The sequence below is a fragment of the Heloderma suspectum genome, chromosome 6 (assembly GCF_057233095.1).
Source record: "Heloderma suspectum isolate Gila_16-S chromosome 6, 16-S_ref, whole genome shotgun sequence".
NCBI lineage: Eukaryota > Metazoa > Chordata > Lepidosauria > Squamata > Helodermatidae > Heloderma > Heloderma suspectum.
Window position 1 is genome coordinate 94,487,446 of NC_139463.1, and position 22,336 is coordinate 94,509,781.

The following is a 22,336-nucleotide window of genomic DNA, read 5'->3' on the forward strand; positions in this document are numbered from 1 at the left end:
AAGAGTCGGACACGACTGAACAACAACAAAAGCTCCATTTGTTCTTGTTTGCAGCAGCCCGGGACTCTGCAGAGTGTTCTCTGCAGCTTGGGAGCTCTTCCTGAATGCCTAGGAGAGACGGCTATGTCCCATGGTCTCATGGGAATTCAGGAGTTGCTGCCAGCTTGGAGAAGCCTCTCAGAAAAGAGACTTGTGCTGCTGCAAGAACAGGGGGCATTTTTAAAGGAAAAAAGAAAAAAATGAAAGAAAGAAAGAAAGAAAGAAAGAAAGAAAGAAAGAAAGGTTCCCTCAGCCACCTCCTAAACTTAAAAAGGTATGTGGAAACCCTGTCCCCCTCCCCAAGGAGAAAATTATTTGAAATTCTCACTTCCCTGCAAAAGAGGCAAAAAAAGCCTCTTTCCCAGGGAGACAAAAAATTCCCAAACATAGAAGCGTTCAGAATGATACATTAATTGTGGGATTGTAGTCAGCACACAAACACAGTATTACTGTATCTGCCTCAAACCTTTGGCAAGGGTTGGTGGTTTGTTTGTTTTTTCTAGTTTTGTGCTGTTTTGTTCCAGAAACCCCAAGTTTTGTGCTGCCATGAAAGGCATGAAAATGACATATCCTAAGTGGAGTGCTGGTGAATGCTGAAACATTAAGAATGTTTAAACAATAGAAAATAAATATAGTGGGGGCTGCAGCCCTGTACTTCAGTTTGAAACATGCTCAGTCACCCTGCATAAAAAGAAAGGTAGCTTGGGGGGAGCATCCTGGAGGGCTGCAGGATGTGTGTTAGTTGGTTAATATGGTTGTTGTTTATTTTGGTGTGCTTAGGGATGTCAGAGAAATCTGCAACCAACGAGTTTGGATTTTTTATTAATCTGACCTGCAGATTATGCAGCCGACTTGTTTTCCCCCCGTCAGGTGGATTCTGCAGACTTGCAGACCATTTTTCTAACCTTCAGGAATTTTGCACGAATTTTGTCATAGTGTTTTGTCAACATGTGTCATACACACACACAACCCCCCTCACCCCACACTGAAAATGCACATTTTTCCTATAGGCTAAAGGGTGAAAATGTGGATTTGGGCGGGGGATTTGCATATTTTGGGGAAATTCGCACGTTTTTGTGCATGTGAATTTGTGCAAATGCAAATTTGTGCAAATTCGGGAACTAGACATACCAATTCTGTCAACAGGTGGACGATGGAATGAAAGGTGCCTGACCAGCTGCAAAACAAAGACAGATTTTAAATTAGGGATGGGGGAGAATTTCTCCCCGAAACTTTGGGGGGCCGAGTGCCAACGTATTCGGCCCCCCGAAGTAGTTTCGGGGATAAATTCTCCGCCCCCCCGCCCCCCCCGGGATGGGACTTACCTTTCACGAATGTCCCTCCCGGCAGCGGGTCCCAGCGGCAGTTCAGCAGGTCTTCGACAGGGGCACGGGCGGCAGCCGGTCTTTTGACCGGCTGCTGCCGCCGCCATTCCAAGAAAAGTAAAAAAAAAAAATGCCCCCGTGATAGGCTACGTGACAATTAACGTAGCCTATTACGGCTAGATCTGCAAAGTAAGCCATGATAGGCTACGTTAATCATCACGTAGCCTATCACGGGTGACTTAAAAAAAAAAAAGCGCGTACGCAAATGGCGGCCCCCGTAGGGAGTCGCCATTCGCGTTCCTTATTTGGTCCCTGTAGTCTATGTAAATCTTTACGTAGACTACGGTGAAAATAAGGGCAACGCTATTTGCATTGCCCTTATTTTCGCCGTAGTCTACGTAAAGATTTACGTAGACTACAGCGACCAAATAAGGAACGCGAAAGGCGGCTCCCTATGGGGGCCACCTTTTGCGTACGCGGTTTTTTTTTTTTAAAGTCACCCGTGATAGGCTACGTGATGATTAACATAGCCTATCACGGCTGACTTTGCAGATCTAGCCATGATAGGCTACGTAAATCATCATGTAGCCTATCACGGGGGCGTTTTTTTTTTTTAAGTTTTCATTTCGCGGCCGGGCAAGGTGAGGCGCCTCCTCCCCGGCCTGAATTTTGGCCGGGCGAGGCGGGAAGCCTCCCCCCCGGCCTGAATTTCAGCCGGTCGAGGAGGGAAGCCTCCCCTGCCCGGCCTGAACTTCGGGGGGAGCAGCGAAGCACCTCCCCCCCACCGCGAAGCAAACTGCGAGACCAGGTACGTGACTTTCCTGCACCCCTAGATTTTGTATAATCATCCTGAGGTGTGATGTGCATTTTGACTGGGCCTTTTGGTATGTGGTGCGTGTTTCACTTGGGTTGTGTGTATCCATTTGTCTGTGCTTGTTTCCACTAGTTTTTTCTGGTGTCTGTGTTTTGCCTGGACTCCCCCCTCCCCTACGTATGGGTGTGTGTATGTGTGATTTGCCTGTGTGTGTTTCTTTGAGCTTCCCCGGTTTGCCCCAAATGGGTATTTTGTTATCCTTTGTGGGGGCAAGTATATCATTTGGCATTTGGGAGTCAGATCCCAGCTCTGCCTTGTACACAGATTCTTGGCCAAATTACATATCTCTGACCCTCATTTGTTTGCCTTATGTGAAATGGGAATTACAGCAGAAAACACTGGGTTCAAAAGAGTGGTTTTTTTTTATTTTGTAGCCCAGATTTTGGTGCAAGTTACTTTTCTTTTAGCCTCATCCATTTGCCTTCTGGAAATGGGTGTTTTGTGAACTGCCAAGCCCACCATGGCAGCCATTTTATGGAAGTGTCCACAACTGTCTCTGTTCCAATTGTGTCCACATGTCCAAAAAAGTTGTGGACCCCTGGGCTAGACACTATCCTCTCAGCATCAGTCATGAGTTTTAGCATGGGAATAATACAATTCACTTACCTCATGTGGTTGTGGTGAGCCTTGTGTCACAATATTTTAAGTAATCTGAATATCTGAAATAACTACTTGAATGTAGCTTTTACCCCCTCTCTCATTGTCTCCTCAAACACTCTTCAGCTCGTATATGGCTCTGCTCCAGTGATGAATCATAAAACACCAGGCCTTCCCTTCTTCCAGATGACCCCAAAGGAAACCCTTCAATCTACAGGGCTTCTCTCTTTGTTTCTACATTTCAGGTGGACATGGATTGGGGTCGCTGTGATGGATAATGATAATGGCGAAAGATTTCTGGAAATTGTAGTCCCACTGTTTTCCCAGAGTGGTATCTGCTTTGCCATCATAGAAAAAATCCCTGTGTTAACGTCTGTCACAGAAGTTAACAACAGTCTAGAGATGGCGGAAGAAATACATGAGAAAATCATGGATAGCAAAGCCAACATAATGATGTTCTATGGAGAATCTAATTCCATGATATTGTTGCGATTTCTTCCACATGTAGCCAAAAGGGAGCATATGACAATTGTAGAAGGTAAAGTGTGGATAATGACAGCCCAGATGGACTTCAATTCAATGGTCATTCAAAAGAATTGGGACTCGGAAGCATTCCATGGGGCTCTGTCCTTCACATTCCACTCCAGTCATTTACCAGGATTCAAGCCATTTGTTAAGACTAGAAACCCATCCAGCACAAATGGAGATGGTTTTATCAGGGACTTCTGGCAACAGGCCTTTGGCTGTGTATTCCAAAATCCAGTTGTAGGCATGGCAGATAGAGATATCTGCACTGGGGAGGAAAAGCTGGAGAGTCTTCCTGGATCTTTTTTTGAAATGACCATGACTGGCCACAGCTACAGCATCTACAACTCTATCTATGCTGTGGCCTATGCTTTACATGCCATGTCATCATCTAGAATCAAACACTATTCAATGGTGAATGGTGAGAGACTGATACTTCAGAATCAACAGCTGTGGCAGGTAATGGTCTGCATGTCCACATGTGACAGGGCATTATAAGATTTATAAATTATAAGATTTGGGTTGTTGCAATAAAACCCAGCCATGGTAGTAAGCTTTCTCCTGAAAATCTTCCTGTAACTGTAGTTCCATTGATTCCAGTGCATCTTCTCTGTATATGACAAATCTGGATCCAACAGGATGTGAGTCACATGCACAGCTTTAAAGTTGTTTAATGACATAGTGATCCCCTCCTGTTCCCTCTACATCACAAAAAGGTGCACAGTATTTTCATCATCTCTCACTCAGAAACTCTCCATGCTATCGTTCTGGTGCTGTGATTAGACCTTTATATGAAAAATCTACATGCACCATTTAATACTAAACTCTTGATTTTTCTTTTTCACCCTAAGCTCCATCGCTTTTTGAGATATGTTTCATTTAACAACAGTGCTGGGGACAAGATTTCCTTTGACCATAATGGGGAGTTAGTAGCTGGATTTGAAGTGTTCAACTGGATTATTTCCTCAAACCAATCTTTTCACAGAGTGAAAGTTGGGTGGGTGGATCCCCAAATTCCTCCAGAGCAAGCCTTCTTCATCAATGAGGAGGCCATAATATGGCACAGCTGGTTTAATCAGGTAGGATTCCATCCTTGGGAGTTTGCAAAATCTTCCAGTCTGAATGAACACGGACTTGTCCAAATCCAAAATCATTAGACAATGTTGAATCTGATATTGATTGAAAGAAGGACAATGTATGCATTTGATGAAATTACGGAGGGTTTCCTTTTGAATTCTCACAAGTTTCTGTCCTTGTTGCTGTGGTCTTTCCTTCATTAATTGAGAAATAGTTTGAGAAAAAATAATTATAACTTTATTATTCAGAATATATGTAAAATCACAATTGCTCTTCTTTTACATTCAGCCAAACATTATCATAGTATAGTAGTGTTCCATTGATCGAGTCCAACCCCCTGCTCAATGCAGGAATCCAAGTCAAAGCATCCCTGACCAATGGCTGCCCAGCTTCATCTTGAATGCCTCCAGTGTGGGAGAGCCCACTACCTCCCTAGGTAGTTGGTTCCATTGTCATATTGCTATAACAGTCAGGAAGTGTTTCCTTATGTTCAGCCGGAATCTGGCATCCTGTAACTTGAGCTCATTATTCTGTGTCCTGCACTCTAGGATGATCGAGAAGAGATCCTGGTAATGGAAGGCTCCGTTACCTTAAGGACTCCCAAGTTCATGATTCTGCTCTCTCATTCATGGTTTAGGTCCAGCCTCTATCTGTTTGTAGTGAGAGCTGCCATCCCGGTTCTAGAAAGAAAGTGAAGGAGGGGGAGCCATTTTGCTGCTATGACTGCATGTCATGTCCAGAAGGGACGATTTCAGACCAGGAGGGTAAGCAATACATAACACAGGTTTCTCAGACAGAATGGAACACACATACACATCAGGGTCATTTCTCTTCAGCATTTCAAGTATGCCTGAATTTGTAAGATGGGTCTGAAAGGGAGCTGCTGAAGAGAAGTGTGTGTGTGTGTGTTTGTGTGTGTGTGTGTGTGTGTGAGAGAGAGAGAGAGAGAGAGAGAGAAAGAGAGAGATCTTTAGGCCTTGGGATTCTCAATCTAGGGTTGTTCCTTAAGCATAACTGAATATTTTCTGATAGAAAAATCATGAGGAGAGAGAGAGAGTGAGTATGTGTGTGTTTGTGTGTGAACTATACTACACCTAGCAGACATGATTCATGCCTTCGTCAAGTTTTCAGTGTATATTCATTGAGTCATCTCTGCAATATATAACTTACAAATAGATAAAGCATTTTGCCATGATTGAAGTAAACACTTTGTAATCTGTATTTAATAAAGAAATTGCTCCATATGACTCTGCTTGAAAAGGATCTTTATCCTCTTTTAATATTAAAATATTGTACTCATTACACACAAGTATGTCCCATTGAAATGGTGCTTACTTCTGAGTAGCCATGTATAGGATTCCACTATGAATCTGGGACAGATTAGACAAATATCGCATAATCATTGCACCAATACAAAGATACACTTTGTTTTAGGAGCTGAACCAGCAAGTCTTTAAGCAAATGCTTTTGTAATAAAGTGCCACTCCAATACAAGACCCATTTTATATTTATAAGAAGCAGAAGGAGCAGTGGCATATGGAGCCCAATGATACTCTGTCACCCAATGGCCCACAAAAAACTGGACCTGGCACTGACCACAACATTTTATTTCAGACATGAATGACTGCAATACATGTGCAGATGAAAAGTATCCCAGCAAAAATCAGGATTTATGTATTCTCAAGAATACAAGCTTCTTATTTTATGAAGAGCCTTTGGGGATCAGTTTAGTCTGTTTTTCTCTTTCCTTTTCTTTCATCACTTCTCTGGTGCTAGCAACATTTCTGAATCACCACAACACTCCCATTGTGAAAGCCAATAACCGGGACCTAACATACACTCTCCTCATCTCCCTGCTGCTCTGCTTCCTCTGTGCATTTCTCTTCATTGGCCGTCCCCAGAAGGTGACATGTCTCCTCCAACAAATTGCCTTTGGCATTATCTTCTCAGTGGCTGTTTCTTGTGTACTAGCAAAAACCATCACAGTGGTTCTGGCTTTCATGGCCACTAAACCAGGATCCAGGATGAAGAAATGGGTGAGGAAAAGACTGGGCAACTCTGTTGTTCTTTCCTGCTCCCTTATTCAAGCATGCCTTTGTATTGTGTGGCTGGCAATCACTCCCCCTTTCCCAGATGTGGACATGCACTCAGTGATGGAAGAAATTGTACTTAAATGTAATGAAGGCTCTGTGACTATGTTTTACTGTGTCCTGGGTTACCTGGGCTTCCTGGCAATTGCCAGCTTCACTGTGGCCTTCTTTGCCAGGAAGTTACCCGACAGTTTCAATGAAGCCAAGTTTATAACGTTCAGCATGTTGGTCTTTTGCAGTGTTTGGATCTCCTTTATTCCAACTTACCTGAGCACCAAGGGAAAATACATTGTAGCTGTGGAGGTCTTTTCCATCTTAGCCTCGAGCTCTGGGCTAGTGAGCTGCATCTTTTTCCCAAAGTGTTACATTATTGTGGTGAGGCCTCAGCTCAACAACAGGGAACAGCTAATAAGAAGAAAAGACTGAAGAATTGAAATATCTGTGTTCTCTGCTACAGTTTGTAACCATCAAGAGACGTGCATATGTGTGTGTACGAAACACAATATTTGTAAGAGGATGCCCTTCAGCAGCTATTCTATATAATTCTTATACATATAGAATTATATATTTTCTTATATAATTCTATATAATTCAAAGACTCCCATATTCTCCCTAGCTGAAGAAAAGCAATCAGTTGGAAAACTGACTCAAGATTTTCCAAAAGGAAAACCATGATGTATTCATGGTTCCCATCATCCCCTAACTTCTTCTTTCAGTAGCATTTCTTAAAACCCAGAAACTGTTTTTAATTTTTGAAGAATTTGGAATTCTCCTCTAGTGGTAGCTGCTGATTATAAAACTCTCAGGGCAATCTTTGTTGTTATGGTCACTCACAAATTACTGTATAAACTGATAGTGGCCATGGTAGAAGAGGGTTCAGTTTGAAATCATACCAGTGGAGAAGTTGGGGCTAAGCCTTTTCCTGATTCTGGCACCATTTCCCCAGTCCTGAAGCTGCTTTTTCCATAAGGGGGAAAACTTAAGGGTACTATTTGATACCTGTAAGATTTTACTGTAGATCAAATAACTGTGTGTGCATGCGTGTAGGCTTTTATTAGGCTAATGGCTTCTGGAATTAAACACAGCACTAAGACAAGAAACCTAATCTGATTCAGCTCTCCTCCCACAAATTCATAATAATAATAATAATAATAATAATAATAATAATAATAATAGAATAACTGTTGAAAGGCTGTTAAGCTGCCTGCCTTGGGTCATCCATATTCCCCTCTCAATGGGGAAAATGTAGCCAGAGCCCTTCACCCATCCATCTCTCATGCAAACTGAACTGCACCAGTTGGCAGAAATAGCTGCAAGGCCTGTGGACTCAAAAATAGCCCGGCATGAGGAAAAGTAACAGCCCTCTTTTCCAAGTTGCCTCCATGGCCATGCCACAGGATTGAGAGAAGGCAGGGGCAAGCAGCAAAACGAGGAACAGGCCTGGCAAGCATGCAGTGCAGTGCAGCACAGACAGACCACGGAGTGGGTCGCACCCTCCCCAGCCAAGAATGGGGAAAGCAAGGTCTCTGTATGCATCCTTGGGAAGGAGAAACTGCCACACCTGGGGCAAAGATGGCAGTCCCTGGGAGGAATGTGGAGGGAGGGTATAGTTCTGGGTCCATGAAGCTGGGATGCAATCTGGGGAACCAGTTGCTTCCATCTGAGGACCTACTGCAGGGCAGGGATATTGGGTGACACATGGGCCTGGATCTCTGCTGGACCCACCCTCAACATGCATGCTTGCAGGACAACCCAGAGTCACGTTATGCAACCGAAGCGACTTCAGACCCTTTCCAATGGACCCTTTCAATACTCACCTTGCCCTGAGAAGACAAGTGGGCAGAAAAGAGATTAAATTGCAGAAAAGAGACTGAATTGCAGAAAATGCATGGAAATTTGAAAGTTTGATATTTTGCTACTCCAAGACCCCAGTCTTCTTTCCTGCTTTCCTGCCTCCCTTCCTGAGGAGACAACATGTCGCAGTCAGTGTTGGCCTTTGTCTCAAACCTGCCCAACATCCTGGAGTAAGGCTCGCCAAACTACCACTTTCACAGACAAGTTCCTTTAAGTCATCCTTCCCCAGCCTGGTGCTTTCCAGATATTTTGGATATCAACTCCCATCAGCTCCAGCCAGCATGGCCAATGGTTAGGAACATTGGGAGTTGTAGTTCCTCTTCCTTGGCGAAGGCTGCTTTAAGTACAGAGAACTTAGGCCATTGGGTGGTATAAAAATGTAATAAATTTATAAATAACCTCTTTGTTTATAAATTTATAAATTTATAAATAAATAAATAAATAAATAACCTCTTTGTTTGATTGAAGCAAGCTGAAGCTAGCTAGCTGTGCTCTCTGAAGTCCATGCTATTTATCTGCTAGGAGGATAGAGCAAACTGGGCCAGCTCCAGGTTTGTGGGGGTGTCAAGGTTTCCCTTATGACCTGTACCCCTTGAGCAACTCCTTTAAGATCTCTTGCCTCCTTAAGAATCCCACCTTCCTTCTTTTACCTTCCCCTTTCCAATAACGTGGGGTTTAGGCTGTAGGCATGGGGTGATTGACACTCTAGACACAGGGTTTAACCACAGTAGTTTACTGGAAAACTAAAGCAAACAATTACACAAAAGTGATAACAGTGAGTGATAACAAAAGGCCCTAAAAGAAAACAAAAGTTGCAACATGTAAATTCCTTTCCCCTAGCTGCATTTAGACTTTTCTAGGCTGCTTCTTCCTGCTCATTCTTCAGACTCTGCCCTCACTTTGGGCTCTGGCTGTCTCTGTTCTTACTGGCTCTTGCTCTGGCTGTGGCCTGGTCTTTTCTCTATCTTACTGGCTCTCTCCCTGTCTTTATATGCCCTCCTCCCTCAAAACCTAAAGTACTGCTTCAAACCTGAGGAAATGAAACTTAAGTGAAGAAATGAAATTGACACTTAATTGGAGAAATGAAACTACTCCTCTCAGGGTTACCCATTCCCAACAGAAAATGCCAGGCCTCCAAGCCTGACCTTTTCCACCTTTGCCTCTGTAGGCTTGAAGCCTTTACAGAGGGGCTCAGCAAGATGGGCGTCCATCTACACTGGTGGTCCCCCATCTTTGCTTTTAAATTTCCCACAATGCCCTTGAAATGCAGTATAGGAAACAAAAATGGCTGGAGGTTCCTAGATCTAGTGGCCAACAATGTGGGGCTCAGACCTGGCATCAGCACTGGGCTAGGCTGGGGCATTGGTTCCTAGGGTCTATTAATTCGGCACACTAATTCAGTCAGCACCAACTGATAAAGTGGACTATTTTATTGTGAGTTTAATGCCTGTGGTAAAGCTTGTGTGCTTAGAAACACTTATGTATGTAGTGACTCCCTGGAGTTCCAAGGTAAGGATGGGGGTAAGGATGCCCCAAACAACCTCAGGGTACACCACCAGCTTTTTCAGCACTGATAGTTGCTGATTCTGTTGGGAAGAACACATGTCCACAATCAATCCATGCGTGCCTCCTTCTCACCTCCCTACAAGATCAGCACTATGAAAAATGTAAAAATGTGCTTGGTAGGAGATGGGGAATTTGCCTGGTTCAGCCTCCCATCTCCACAGAAGAAAAGCATGTACTTTACTCCCATCCTTGTAGGGATAGAGCAGGAAGGCCAATAAACCAATGAATTGCTGCACCATTTGGAAAAGTGGAAGCAGTGGGAGGGAAATAAGATCATGTCCAGGGTTCATTCTCTTCCCACTGATTACATTGGTCAAGGTCATATTCTGAAGAAGCCCAGCTCTCAAATCAAAGTCATTCATTTCTTTTCTAGGTCTAGACTCTTGTCTATTATTTCCAGTATCCTTTTCTTGCAGAGGGTAATTTGAAACAAAAGTGTCTGTTTCTATTGAATGAAGACGTGGAAACATGTTTTCTTCAGCAATTCCACAGGGAATCTCCAGATCTGAACTGGTGATTTCCTTTCTCTTTAATTATTAAAAGCATGCTAATGAATTCTGCTCCCTGTGGAATTTCAGTGACCAAAAGCAAACCTGACATCACAGAGTGGGAAGAATATTATAAATGCATGTAGTACCATTTATAGCTGGGGATAGAGAGTGGGAACAGGCAGAGATGCTCCACTGTGATCTCTGGAAGTTTATATAATAAACATCGAGGTCCAGGCCTGTGAGCTGGCTAAACTGCTATTAAATAAGGCAGTTTTAATCATGGAGATGATAATGGTAGTATTGTAGAGAAAAATGCAATGTGTGTAGAGGGAAGATATATCCATGAACTGAAGATGGCGTTTTTAGTGGTCTTGCTGCTGGTATTGCTTCCTCACAAGTTATATAAGGCTCACATTGTGAAATGCAGGGTTCACAACCCACATCATCCATATCACATGTACCATCAGTCAGGAGATCTCATAGTTGGTGCCGTTGCAACTCTTGCCGGCTTTATGCACAACTTAATAGCTTTCAATGAAGAACCACCACCAGCATCACTTGAAGAGCTTGTGTGAGGACTTAATGTTCCTTGTTTGTATTTCCATGTCTTTTGTCCTTGGAATGGCGAGTTGTAGAGCTGCAGCTTCACCTGTATAAAAAGTTAAAACAATTCTGGGAATGTTGCAGAAAATAGGGATGGGAGAACCAGGGATGCTTGAGCTCAGTGAGGTTTTCTGAATCCCACTTCAAAGCTTAGTTCACCTCACTTCCATTGTAATAAATTTTTCATTACAACCTCTTTTTCTTTTTCTCCGAAAGGAAAAGTGCTCATTTTGAATGGCTAAAGTGTGCATTTCCACACACATTTGTCAAAAGTGTGCACTGTCTTCCATTGACTAAAGACTATGTGCACATTTAAAATGCACATTGTACAAAAATGCACATTTTTAATGTGATCAGAAGTTCACAAATGTGCAAAGTTTTTCAGGAAATGCACATGCATTCACATTTGTGTTCGGGTTGCAAACAGAGCAAATTGTGATGATTTGCAAACTGAAACAAAATTCTCACAGATCTCTAGAAGAAATGAAGTTCCTTTTCCCCAAAGGAAAAAAGACTGAGTAGGATACATTTAATAGGACACATTTCATTTAACCCCTTCAAAAGCTATTAATTTAAAAGCCCAATTCTGAGATTACATGTATAGCACTGCAATGTTAAACCACTGCAAACTGTTTTAATCCTTTTACCTTCATTATTGTTGTTTTTGGAATTTTAGTTATTTCTTTTATCCCTCTAAAGTTTCTAAAGTTACACAAAGTTTCCCTGCCTCAGCTTATGCCTCAATTTCCATCTCCATTCCTGCACCTCTCATTTTCATAGTAAATATAAATATATATTCTGTAATATATAGGACATGCATTCTTAGTCATATTGGCAAATATTTAAACAAGCATCACTGCTATTTTTCAGGAACCATTTTTAACACTTGCCAAGAAATGATAAAGACATTTACACCTGATACTCCCCCAAACCCTAGAGATTTGCACATCTACCCATTCTAATTCCCTCCATCAAACCAAAATGCTTTTATCTGCTCTAAATTTCCTACATGTATTCCTCCTGACCTGATTTCAATGGAACATAGGAAGCTTCCTTATACTGAGCCAGAGTATGGGTCTATCTAGCCCAGTATTGTTGATACAGACTTGCAAGCTGTGTGCCAGGGCATTTAAATCCCTTCTTTATAACATCTTTTAATGCTGATCTTGGGTAATGTTTGCCAACTTTATGAAAGCTTCTCTTCTTCATACTAATCCAGACACTATTCCTTCAGATATAACAGTTTCTTTCCTGCTTGCTCTGTTTGATTCTATTTTCAGTTATAATTCTATTTCATTGAAAGTATATTCATAAGAAAATTAGATGAAACATGTATATTGCAAAATGGGAACTTACTGGAATGAATGCATGTGTCTTGGAATGACACTGACTATTACTAAAGCTTCTCAAAATCATAAATAGTACTGTACAAAATACTGAGTGTAACAATAAAGTAGATACAGAACACAGTGGCATTTACTTTTTACAGTGTGGGATATCTTTTTGACATAGAATGCAATTTTCATTCTAGTGTAATCCCTAAGAATTACCAGCACATCCTGGCCTTGGTGTTTGCAGTAAAGGAGATCAATGAAAACCCACAGATCTTATCCAATCTCACCTTGGGCTTCTGTATCTATGACAGTCATTTCAATGCACTGCGAACGTACCATGCAACAATGCTACTTACATCCACATTCGTGAGGTTGGTTCCCAACTACATGTGTGACATCCAGAATAATCTGACAGCTGTGATTGGGGGACTGGACTCCCAAATATCTGTGAATATGGCAAATATACTGGATAGCTATAAGATTCCACAGGTAGGGTGCATGTCCCTCTGTCAACGTGTAATGTGTGGGAATGTAATCCTTCTTTCACATTTCTTTGTCCCCCTGATTTCATTTTGTGATTCAAAGACAAAAATGTATTGTGTATTACTAGTAAGACAAACATTATAATTTGGTGAATGTTATACCCTGGCTAAGAAAAACAATGTCTTTTGATGTGTTTATTTTTTTAAAAAAATTCCCCCTGCCTTTGTACTTCACATATTACTAATCTGGTTTATAACATCTCATAACACAAATAAAGCAACAATCAACACGGCAATAAAACAAATACAAAGGTATAACAACCAAGAAAACTAATTCAGATTAAAATGTCCAGGAAAGAAACTGAAGAAACTGGCAGGTAATAAACATTATAATCTTCCTATTTTCTTTTTTTAAAAAATGATTGAATAAAGGTCTAAATTTTCAAATGTAGAACAAACAAAAAGGATGGAGATATTTGCAGTGCAATGATATGCATGACTACTCAGAAGTAAATCCATTTGAGTTGAATGGCACTTACTCCCAGGTAAGTGTTACAGGACTGCAACCTGAATGTCACAATACATTTGATTAGTGCCAGTTTAAAATAAAGCATTTTCAAAACAATGCATCAATGGTATTTAACACCATGTAGCTTAAGGCATGATTTACTCCAATGCAAGTGATACATGGGAGTGTCCTGTAGATACTATTGTTCCCATGCATATTTTTTGTACATTTTCTGGCAATGCACTCATATTTAGAAAAATTACAAAGGCATTTTGTCTATAGTCTATCATGTTACTTGATATTATATCCCCCTAAAATCATTTTTAGGGCTACTACAAAGAGGGGAAAAAATAAAGTGCAAACCTAACTGAAGTATATCATGAAAAGAAGGCCACACAAAGGATACAAAACCAACAAGAACAAGTTTAATAAGTAAAGCTTACTGAGAACGGAAGTCAAGAAATAACCGGGATAACAGGCAAGCATGGCCTTGGTGTACAAAATGAAGCAGGACAAAGGCTAATAGAGTTTTGCCAAGAGAACACGCTGATCATAGCAAACACTCTTTTCCAAAAGCACAAGAGGCGATTCTACGCATGGACATCACCAGATGGTCAATATCGAAATCAGATTGATTATGACTTTTGCAGCCAAAGATGGAGAAGCTCTATACAGTCAGTAAAAACAAGGCCTGGAGCTGACTGTGGCTCAGATCATGAGCTTCTTATCGCAAAATTTCGGCTTGAATTGAAGAACGTAGGAAAAACCACTAAACCATTCAGGTATGACCGAAATCATATCCCTTATGAATATACAGTGGAGGTGAGGAATAGATTTCAGGGATTAGACCTGATAGACAGAGTGCCTGAGGAACTATGGACGGAGGTCCATAACATTGTTCAGGAGGCAGCAACTCAATCCATCCCAAAGAAAAAGAAATGCAAGAAAGCAAAGTGGCTGTCTGATGAGGCTTTACAAGTAGCTGAGGAAAGAAGGGAAGTGAAAAGCAAGGGAGAAAGGGGAAGATATATCCAACTGAATACAGATTTCCAGAGAATAGCAAGGAGAGACAAGAAGGCCTTCTTAAATGAACAATGCAAAGAAATCGAGGAAAACAATAGAATGGGAAAGACTAGAGATCTTTTCATGAAAATCGGAGATCTCAAGGGAATGTTTTGTGCAAAGACGGGCATGATAAAGGACAAAGAAGGCAGGGACCTAACAGAAGCAGATGAGATTCAGAAGAGGTGGAAAGAATACACAGAAGAACTATACAGGAAAGATCTTAATGTCCCTGACAGCCATGATAGTGCGGTCACTGAACTTGAGCCGGACTTCGTCGAGAGTGAAGTCAAGTGGGCCTTAGGAAGCATTAGTAACAACAAAGCTAGCGGAGATGACAGTATTCCAGCTGAGCTACTGAAAATCCTAAAGGATGATGCTGTTAAAGTGCTGCACTCAATATGCCAACAAATTTGGAACACTCAACAGTGGCCACAAGGCTGGAAAAGGTCAGTTTACATTCCAATTCCAAAGAAGAGAAAAGCCAATGAGGGTTCAATGTACCGTACAATTGCGCTCATTTCACATGCCAGCAAGGTTATGCTCAAAATCCTACAAGCTAGGCTTCAGCAGTATGTGAACTGAGAACTACTGGAAGTACAAGCTGGGTTTTGAAGAGGCAGAGGAACTAGAGATCAAATTGCCAACATTCGCTGGATCATGAATAAAGCAAGAGAATGCCAGAAAAACATCTATTTCTGCTTCATTGACTACGCTAAAGCCTTTGATTGTGTGGATCACAACAAACTGTGGCAAATTCTTAAAAAGATGGGAGTAACAGACCACCTTACCTGTCTCCTGAGAAACCTGTACGAGGGTCAAGAAGCAACAGTAAGAACTGGACATGGAACAATCGATTGGTTCAAAATTGGGAAAGGAGTATAATAAGGCTGTATATTGTCACCCTGCTTATTTAATTTATATGCAGAGTATTTATTTATTTATTTATTTATTTATTTATTTATTTCATTTCTATACCGCCCACTAGCCGAAGCTCTCTGGGTACATCATGAGAAATGTCGGGCTGGATGAATCACAGGTCGGAATTATGATTGCTGGGAGAATTATCAACAACCTCAGATATGCAGACGATACCACCCTAATGGCAGAAAGCGAAGAGGATCTAAAGATCCTCTTGCTGAGGGTGAAAGGAGAGTGCAAAAGCTGGTTTGAAACTCAACGTTAAAAAAACTATGATCATGACATTAGGCCCCATCACTTCCTGACATATAGAAGGGGAAGAAATGGAAGCAGTGACAGATTTTATTTTCTTGGGCTTCAAGATCACCGCAGACGGTGACTGTAGCCATGAAATTAAAAGACGCTTGCTCCTTGGGAGGAAAGCTATGGCAAACCTAGACAGCATAGTAAGGCGCAGAGACATCACCTTGCTGACAAAGGTCCATCTAATCAAAGCTATGCTTTTCCCAGTAGTAATGTATGGCTGTGAGAGCTGGACTATAAGGAAGGCTGAGCGCTGAAGAATGGATGCTTTCGAACTGTGGTGCTGGAGAAGACTCTTACGAGTCCCCAGGACTACAAGGAGGTCAAATCAGTCAATCCTAGGGATGTACGAGAGTTCCTCTATGGATCTCGGGGAGGCCGAATGCCAGCGCATTTGGCCCCCCGAAATCGGTGGCGGAACGGCCCGCCCCCCCAGGATGAGACTTACCTTGGGTGGATCTTCCTGGCAGTGGTGCCTCCGGCGGCAGCTCCAGCGGCAGTTCGGCAGTGGCAGCTGCGGCAACCGGTCTTCCAACCGGCTGACGCCGCCACCATTTCCAGGTTAAAAAAAAAAAAAGTGATAGGCTACATAAAGATTTATGTAGCCTGTAGATTTTAAAAAAACACTGTGATAGGCTACGTAAATGTTTAAGTAGCCTATCACGGCTGACTTAAAAAAAACCCAAAAAAACAGTGCGTGTACACAAATGGTGGCGGCCATGGCCGCCACCATTTGCATTCCTTATTTTGGCACTTCTTAGTCTATGTAAACATTTATGTAGACTAAGACAGTGGAAATAAGGGGAACGCAAATAGCGTAGCGTCTGTGCTATTTGCGTTCCCCTTATTTTCGCCGTCTTAGTCTACGTAAATGTTTACATAGACTAAGACGTGCCAAAATAAGAATGCAAATGGTGGCACCATGGCCGCCGTCATTTGCATACGTGCGTTTTTGTTTTTGTTTTTGTTTTTAAATCGGCCGTGATAGGGTACGTAAACATTTACCTAGCTTATCACGGCTGACTGCAGGGACGCAAATGGCAGCGGCTTCAGCCGCCGCCATTTGCGTCCCTGCTAGCCAGCAGCTTGATGTCCAGCTGCTGGCAGAGCTGGCCAGCGGCTCCGCAGAATTGCTGCAGAGCACAGCCGGCCGGCCAGGATTCCAGGGGGGAGGAACAGAGCGCCTTCCCCCCCCCGGCCTGGATTCCGGGGGGAGGGACGGAATGCCTCCCCCCACCATCAACATAATCCGCGGAAAGTTAAGTCACTTTCGTACATCCCTCGTCAATCCTAAAGGAAATCAACCCTGACTGCTCATTGGAAGGACAGATACTGAAGCTGAAGCTCAAATATTTTGGCCACCTAATGCGAAGAGAACACTCACTGGAAAAGACCCTGATGCTGAGAAAGATTGAAGGCAAAAGGAGAAGGGGACGGCAGAGGATGAGATGGCTAGATAGCATCACCGATGCAATGAATATGAACTTGAGCACACTCCAGGAGAGAGCGGAGGACAGGAAAGCCTGGTGTGCTACGGTCCATGGGGTCGCGAAGAGTCAGACACAACTTAACGACTGAACAACTGAGAAAGGGCCATGGAACATTCCGCTACAGGGAAGGCTGAACAAGAACCTGAAAGCACAGTACCTGAGAGCTGGTCCAGGCACTTCCTGGTATGCCAAATCAGGAGGGCCAATATGCTACACTAACTCCACCCTCCTATCTTGGATAGCTGTCTGAGGGAGGTTATGCTAAAGCAGGCGTGCCTCTTCACTGGCATGATTCCACCCATGGCAGGACCAAAAATGGCATGCTGGGGGTGGAGTGAAGGCAATTTTAGATTTGCTGGATCCAAGGTCTCCCCATGCCTCCGAAAGGCCCCAGGATTTGGCTTTCAGCCATGTCAGCCTAGAGCTAGAGTTATACATTTATTTCCCCCGCCATTAATTTCAGTGGAAGGAGAATTCTGAAAAAAGATCCACCAGGCTGAAAAGCCCAGTAGAGATACATTTGAATGGTGGTGAAACAGTTGGACTTACAAGGTGGGGGATTGATTTGACACTTCTCTCTCTCTCTCTCTCTCTCTCTCCTCACTCCAATTAGGATTGCTTTGCCTAAAGATTACAATTAATACTTAATGCATTAGTACTGCTAGAATTTTCATAGCTGTTCATTGGAGAGCTCTATAAATCTCTAAATGTCTTAAAAATGTAGTTTAGATGTAGGTTTTTAAAAAAAATATAACTAGCTAATGTAGTTTTATTAACATAATGCAGTTTGATTAACATTAGCTGATTTTTCAAGGAGTCATTTTATGAATAATGCATATAGATTCATAGGAAGTTGATCTTAGTTTATTAATTCTTGGAAAAATAATTTTCATAATAAAAGGCTGCGTCATTACGGTCAATCTTACTGAGATAGACATCAGCCTCTGAACTCAGAGGCTGATGCCTATCCAATGCAGGACAGACGGAGTACAGACGGGATCCTCTCCTCTGTGCTCTAGCTGCCCTGCATTTGTGGCTAGATGTGCATTTTCATGCGTCTAGCTGCAGCTTCAGGGAGGGGGAGGGAAGGGGCCAGGAGACCTGATGGGAAGCTGTCCAAAGCGGCTTCCGTGGTCTCCTCCACTCCTTGTGACTGCTGCCTTTTCTCCCTCTCTGCACTCCATTTATGAATGTGGAGATGGTGGCAGCATGGAAAGAACTGTGCTGGCTATGAGGGGGCAGAGGAGGGGTGGGGAACATGGTTTCAGGAAAATGAGGTCAGAAGACCTCGGTTCCCAGAAACTGAAAAATCCTATGGCTGTCTAGACTCTATCTAGTGGCCGTAGGATTGCTCTCTAAGAGTTATTTCCTGTATTATTATTATTATCATCATCATCCTCATCATTATTTAGGGATGGTGGAGAAATCCGCCATGGACTCCAATGAGGCCGGATTCTTTGGAATCCGCCCACCCGGAGTCCATGGTGGAATGGACTCCTCTCCCCTCCCCCCCCTACTAAATTCCCCCCAGACAGACCCTACCTACTGCTGGCCGCTCTGGGTCCATCCACTGCCATTTGTCCACTGCCCCAGACTGCCATTTGCGTTCCTGTGTTAGCTGTGCTAGGCTACGTATATATTTACATAGCCTATCACAAAAAGAGCGAGTCCGCAGAGCCGCCGGTTGGCTCCGTTCTGCAAGTGATACGACTGCCATTTTGGTCCATATCACTGTCTCAGTTGAAAAAGGAAGTCATCCAGACACAAATGGCTTCTGCTACGCCATTTGCGTCCCCGTTTCTTCTCGCGATAGGCTACACATCTTTATTTACATAGATATTTACGGAGCCTATCGCGTGAAAAAAACAGGGACACAAATGATGTCCACTATGCTGTTTGCGTCCCTGTTTTTTCACATGATAGGCTACATTAGTATCTACATAAATAAAGATGCATAGCCTATCGTGAGAAGAAACGGGGGCATCTGGATCACTTCCTGGTTCCACAGAATGGGATCCACGGGGAGGGGAGATTTGGCCAGTTGCATCTGGGGTGGCAGGGGTAAGTACATTTGTTCCACCACAGACTCCAGGGGGGCCAGATTCACTGGAATTCGGCCTCATTTGAGTCTGTGGTGGATTTCGCAGCCATCCCTATAAGTAATATTGAATGCTTTCTGGATAATAAAAAAGTCTTCAGACTGTGAAGGGAGTCCATCAGAGATAGAGCTAGACTATTTTTTTTTTCTATTACAGTGTGTGTGTGTGTGTGTGTGTGTGATCTAAACTTGGCTCTTCTTGTTGTTAAGGATACTTATTATTAAGAGTAAATGACATTGAATCCTTGCCAGAAAAGTAGGGGTGGACGAAAGCCCCTTACCTGTCATCGAAGGACGTTCGCGGTGGGGGGGAGGCGCTTCGCTGCTCCCCCCGCGAAGTTCAGGCCGGGGGGGAGGCTTCCCGCCTCGCCCGGCCGCGAACGCGAAAGTTTTTTTTTAAAAAAAAAAACGCCCCCTGATAGGCTACGTGACGATTCATGTAGCCTATGATGGCTAGATCTGCAAAGTCAGCCGTGATAGGCTACATCAATCGTCACGTAGCCTATCATGGGTGACTTTAAAAAAAAAAAAGCGCGTACGCTAATGGCGGCCCCCATAGGGAGCCGCCATTCGCGTTCCTTATTTAGTCGCTGTAGTCTACGTAAATGTTTACGTAGACTATGACGAAAATAAGGGCAACGCAAATAGCGTTAGCCTTATTTTCGCCGTAGTCTACGTAAACGTTTATGTAGACTACAGCGACCAAATAAGGAACGGGAATGGTGGCTCCCTATGGGGGCCGCCATTATCCGTACGCGCTTTTTTTTTTCTTTGATTGCAATGGCGGCAGCGGCAGCCGGTCGAAAGACCGGCTGCCACTCCCGCCCCGCTCGAACACCCGCGGAACCGCCGGCCGGACCCGCCACCGGGAGGGACATTCGGTGAAGGTAAGTCCCGTCCCGGGGGAGGTGAGGGGGGTGGGGGGTTTGGAGGATTTCTCCCTGAAACTTGTTCGGGGGGCCGAACATGTTGGCGCTTGGCCCCCCGAAGTTTCGGGGAGAAATTCTCCGCCATCCCTACAGAAAAGTCTTCACACAGTGAAGGAACTCCATCAGAAACAGAGGAAGACTGGCCTACCAAGGACAGGAGTTCCATTGCCTATTTGTGGCCATAGAGAAGGCCCAACACAAATGAGATGCTCTACTTCATGCATAAGTGAGAAAAAAAAATTGATTCAGTTTTGTATTTATTAGTGCAGCAATAGAGCATCTCTGCAGTTCTAAGGGCAACTTCCACACAAACATATCATGTACTGTTTCAAATAGTCCAAATGCTTAATTTACGTGCACATGAAAAAGCAAACACAAGGGGATGCAGGGCAGTGGGGAGGTCTGGGTTCTGTCAAACCCCGTAGCAATGCCTATAAGTGTCCACAATGTTTTATGTAGATAAACAAAACATCAGAGACACTCAACATATATTTCCACTTTCACAGTCCTTGAAATGAAATAAGAAGGTTTTTAAAACATCTGAAGGTTCAAAGGGATATTGTGTTACACTGCATGGAAGTAAGGTCACCTGTATTATGGAACACAAATAATAATTAACTGAAATAAACTCTGGCTGGGGCTCAAGTTGACATTTACATTCCATTATTTGACCTTAGCATCACTGCATGCATACACACTTTTATCAGTTTTTGAAACTATTTGTCTCTAACTGCTGGTCATACTTGTTAGAGCATGTGGGTTCTGAGATAAGTAGTCCCCAGTGCCGTTCCTCCCTCAGAACTAAACTGACTACATGGTCATAGAGCTAGGGATGTCCGAAAGTGACTTATCTTTCGTGGATTATGTTGATGGTGGGGGGGGGAGGCATTCCATCCCTCCCCACGGAATCCTGGCTGGGGGGGAGGTGCTCTGTTCCTCCCCCCTGGAATCCTGGAATGGCCAGCTGTGCTCCGCGACAGCTAGGGTTGGCGAAGAATTTCTCCCTGAAACTTCGGGGGGCCGAGCACAACCCCCCACCCCCCGCACCCCCCCCGGGACGGGACTTACCTTTCCCGAATGTCCCTCCCGGCAGCGGTTCGTCGGGTCTTCGTCAGGGGCGGGGGCGGCAGCCGATCTTTCGACCGGCTGCCGCCGCCGCCATTGCAATAAAAGAAAAAAAAAAAAACGCCCCCATGATAGGCTACGTGACGATTAACATAGCCTATCATGGCTAGATCTGCAAAGTCAGCCGTGATAGGCTACGTAAATCGTCACGTAGCCTATCACGGGTGACTTAAAAAAAAAAAAGCGCGTACGGCTAATGGTGGCCCCCATAGGGAGCCGCCATTCATGTTCCTTATTTGGTCACTGTAGTCTACGTAAAGATTTACGTAGACTACAGCGACCAAATAAGGAACGCGAATGGCGGCTCCCTATGGGGGTTGCCATTTGCGTACGCGCTTTTTTTTTTTTTTTAAGTCACCCGTGATAGGCTTTGCAGATCTAGCCATGATAGGCTACGTTAATCGTCACGTAGCCTATCACGGGGGTGTTTTTTTTTTTAAACTTTTTATTTCGCGGCCGGGTGAGGCGGGAAGCGTCCCCCCCCGGCCTGAACTTCAGGGGGAGAGCAGCGAAGCGCCTCCCCCCCACCGTGAAAAGCTGTGAGACCAGGTAAGTGACTTTCGTGCACCCCTAGTGGCAGCTCCGCGGAGCAGCCAGCCAGGCCCGGCCCAGCCAGGCCAGAGCTGTCCGCAGCCGGATTTCTGGCTGCGGAGGGCTCTGGGTAAAAAAAAAAAATGCGTACGCAAATGGCGGCAGCTATGGCTATGTAAATATTTACGTAGGCTAAAACGGTGAATGAAAAGGGGACTCAAATAGCGCCCGCTATGCTATTTACGTTCCCCTTGATTTTCGCCGTCATAGTCTACATAAATATTTATGTAGATTAAGACGGCCAAAAAGAAGGAACGCAAATGGTAGTGGCCATAGTCGCTGCCATTTGCATACGCGTTTTTTTTAAAAAAACCCACCCCCAACCATGATGGGCTACGTAAAGATTTACATAGCCTATCACGTCTTTTTTTCCTTTTTTTTTAAACCTAGCCATGATAGGCTACGTAAATCTTTACGTAGCCTATCATGTCTTTTTTTTTTTTTTTTAAACA

At 43.6% G+C, this 22,336-nt stretch overlaps 2 protein-coding genes across 2 annotated transcripts in view; both read left to right on the top strand.

Moving 5' to 3' along the window:
- The window catches only part of LOC146341889 (vomeronasal type-2 receptor 26-like), a 32,211-nt gene extending 25,258 nt beyond the window's left edge, over positions 1-6,953 (top strand). The window contains exons 3-6 of the mRNA XM_084807729.1: positions 3,081-3,373; positions 3,599-3,819; positions 5,075-5,201; positions 6,052-6,953. Of these exons, the coding sequence (XP_084663855.1) occupies positions 3,081-3,373; positions 3,599-3,819; positions 5,075-5,201; positions 6,052-6,953 (1,543 nt within the window). The remainder of the gene's footprint in view (positions 1-3,080; positions 3,374-3,598; positions 3,820-5,074; positions 5,202-6,051) is intronic.
- Positions 6,954-8,501: 1,548 nt separating this feature from the next.
- LOC146341890 (vomeronasal type-2 receptor 26-like) overlaps positions 8,502-22,336 on the top strand; it is a 38,614-nt gene continuing 24,779 nt past the window's right edge. The window contains exon 1 of the mRNA XM_084807730.1: positions 8,502-8,551. Coding sequence (XP_084663856.1) covers positions 8,502-8,551 — 50 coding nt within the window. The remainder of the gene's footprint in view (positions 8,552-22,336) is intronic.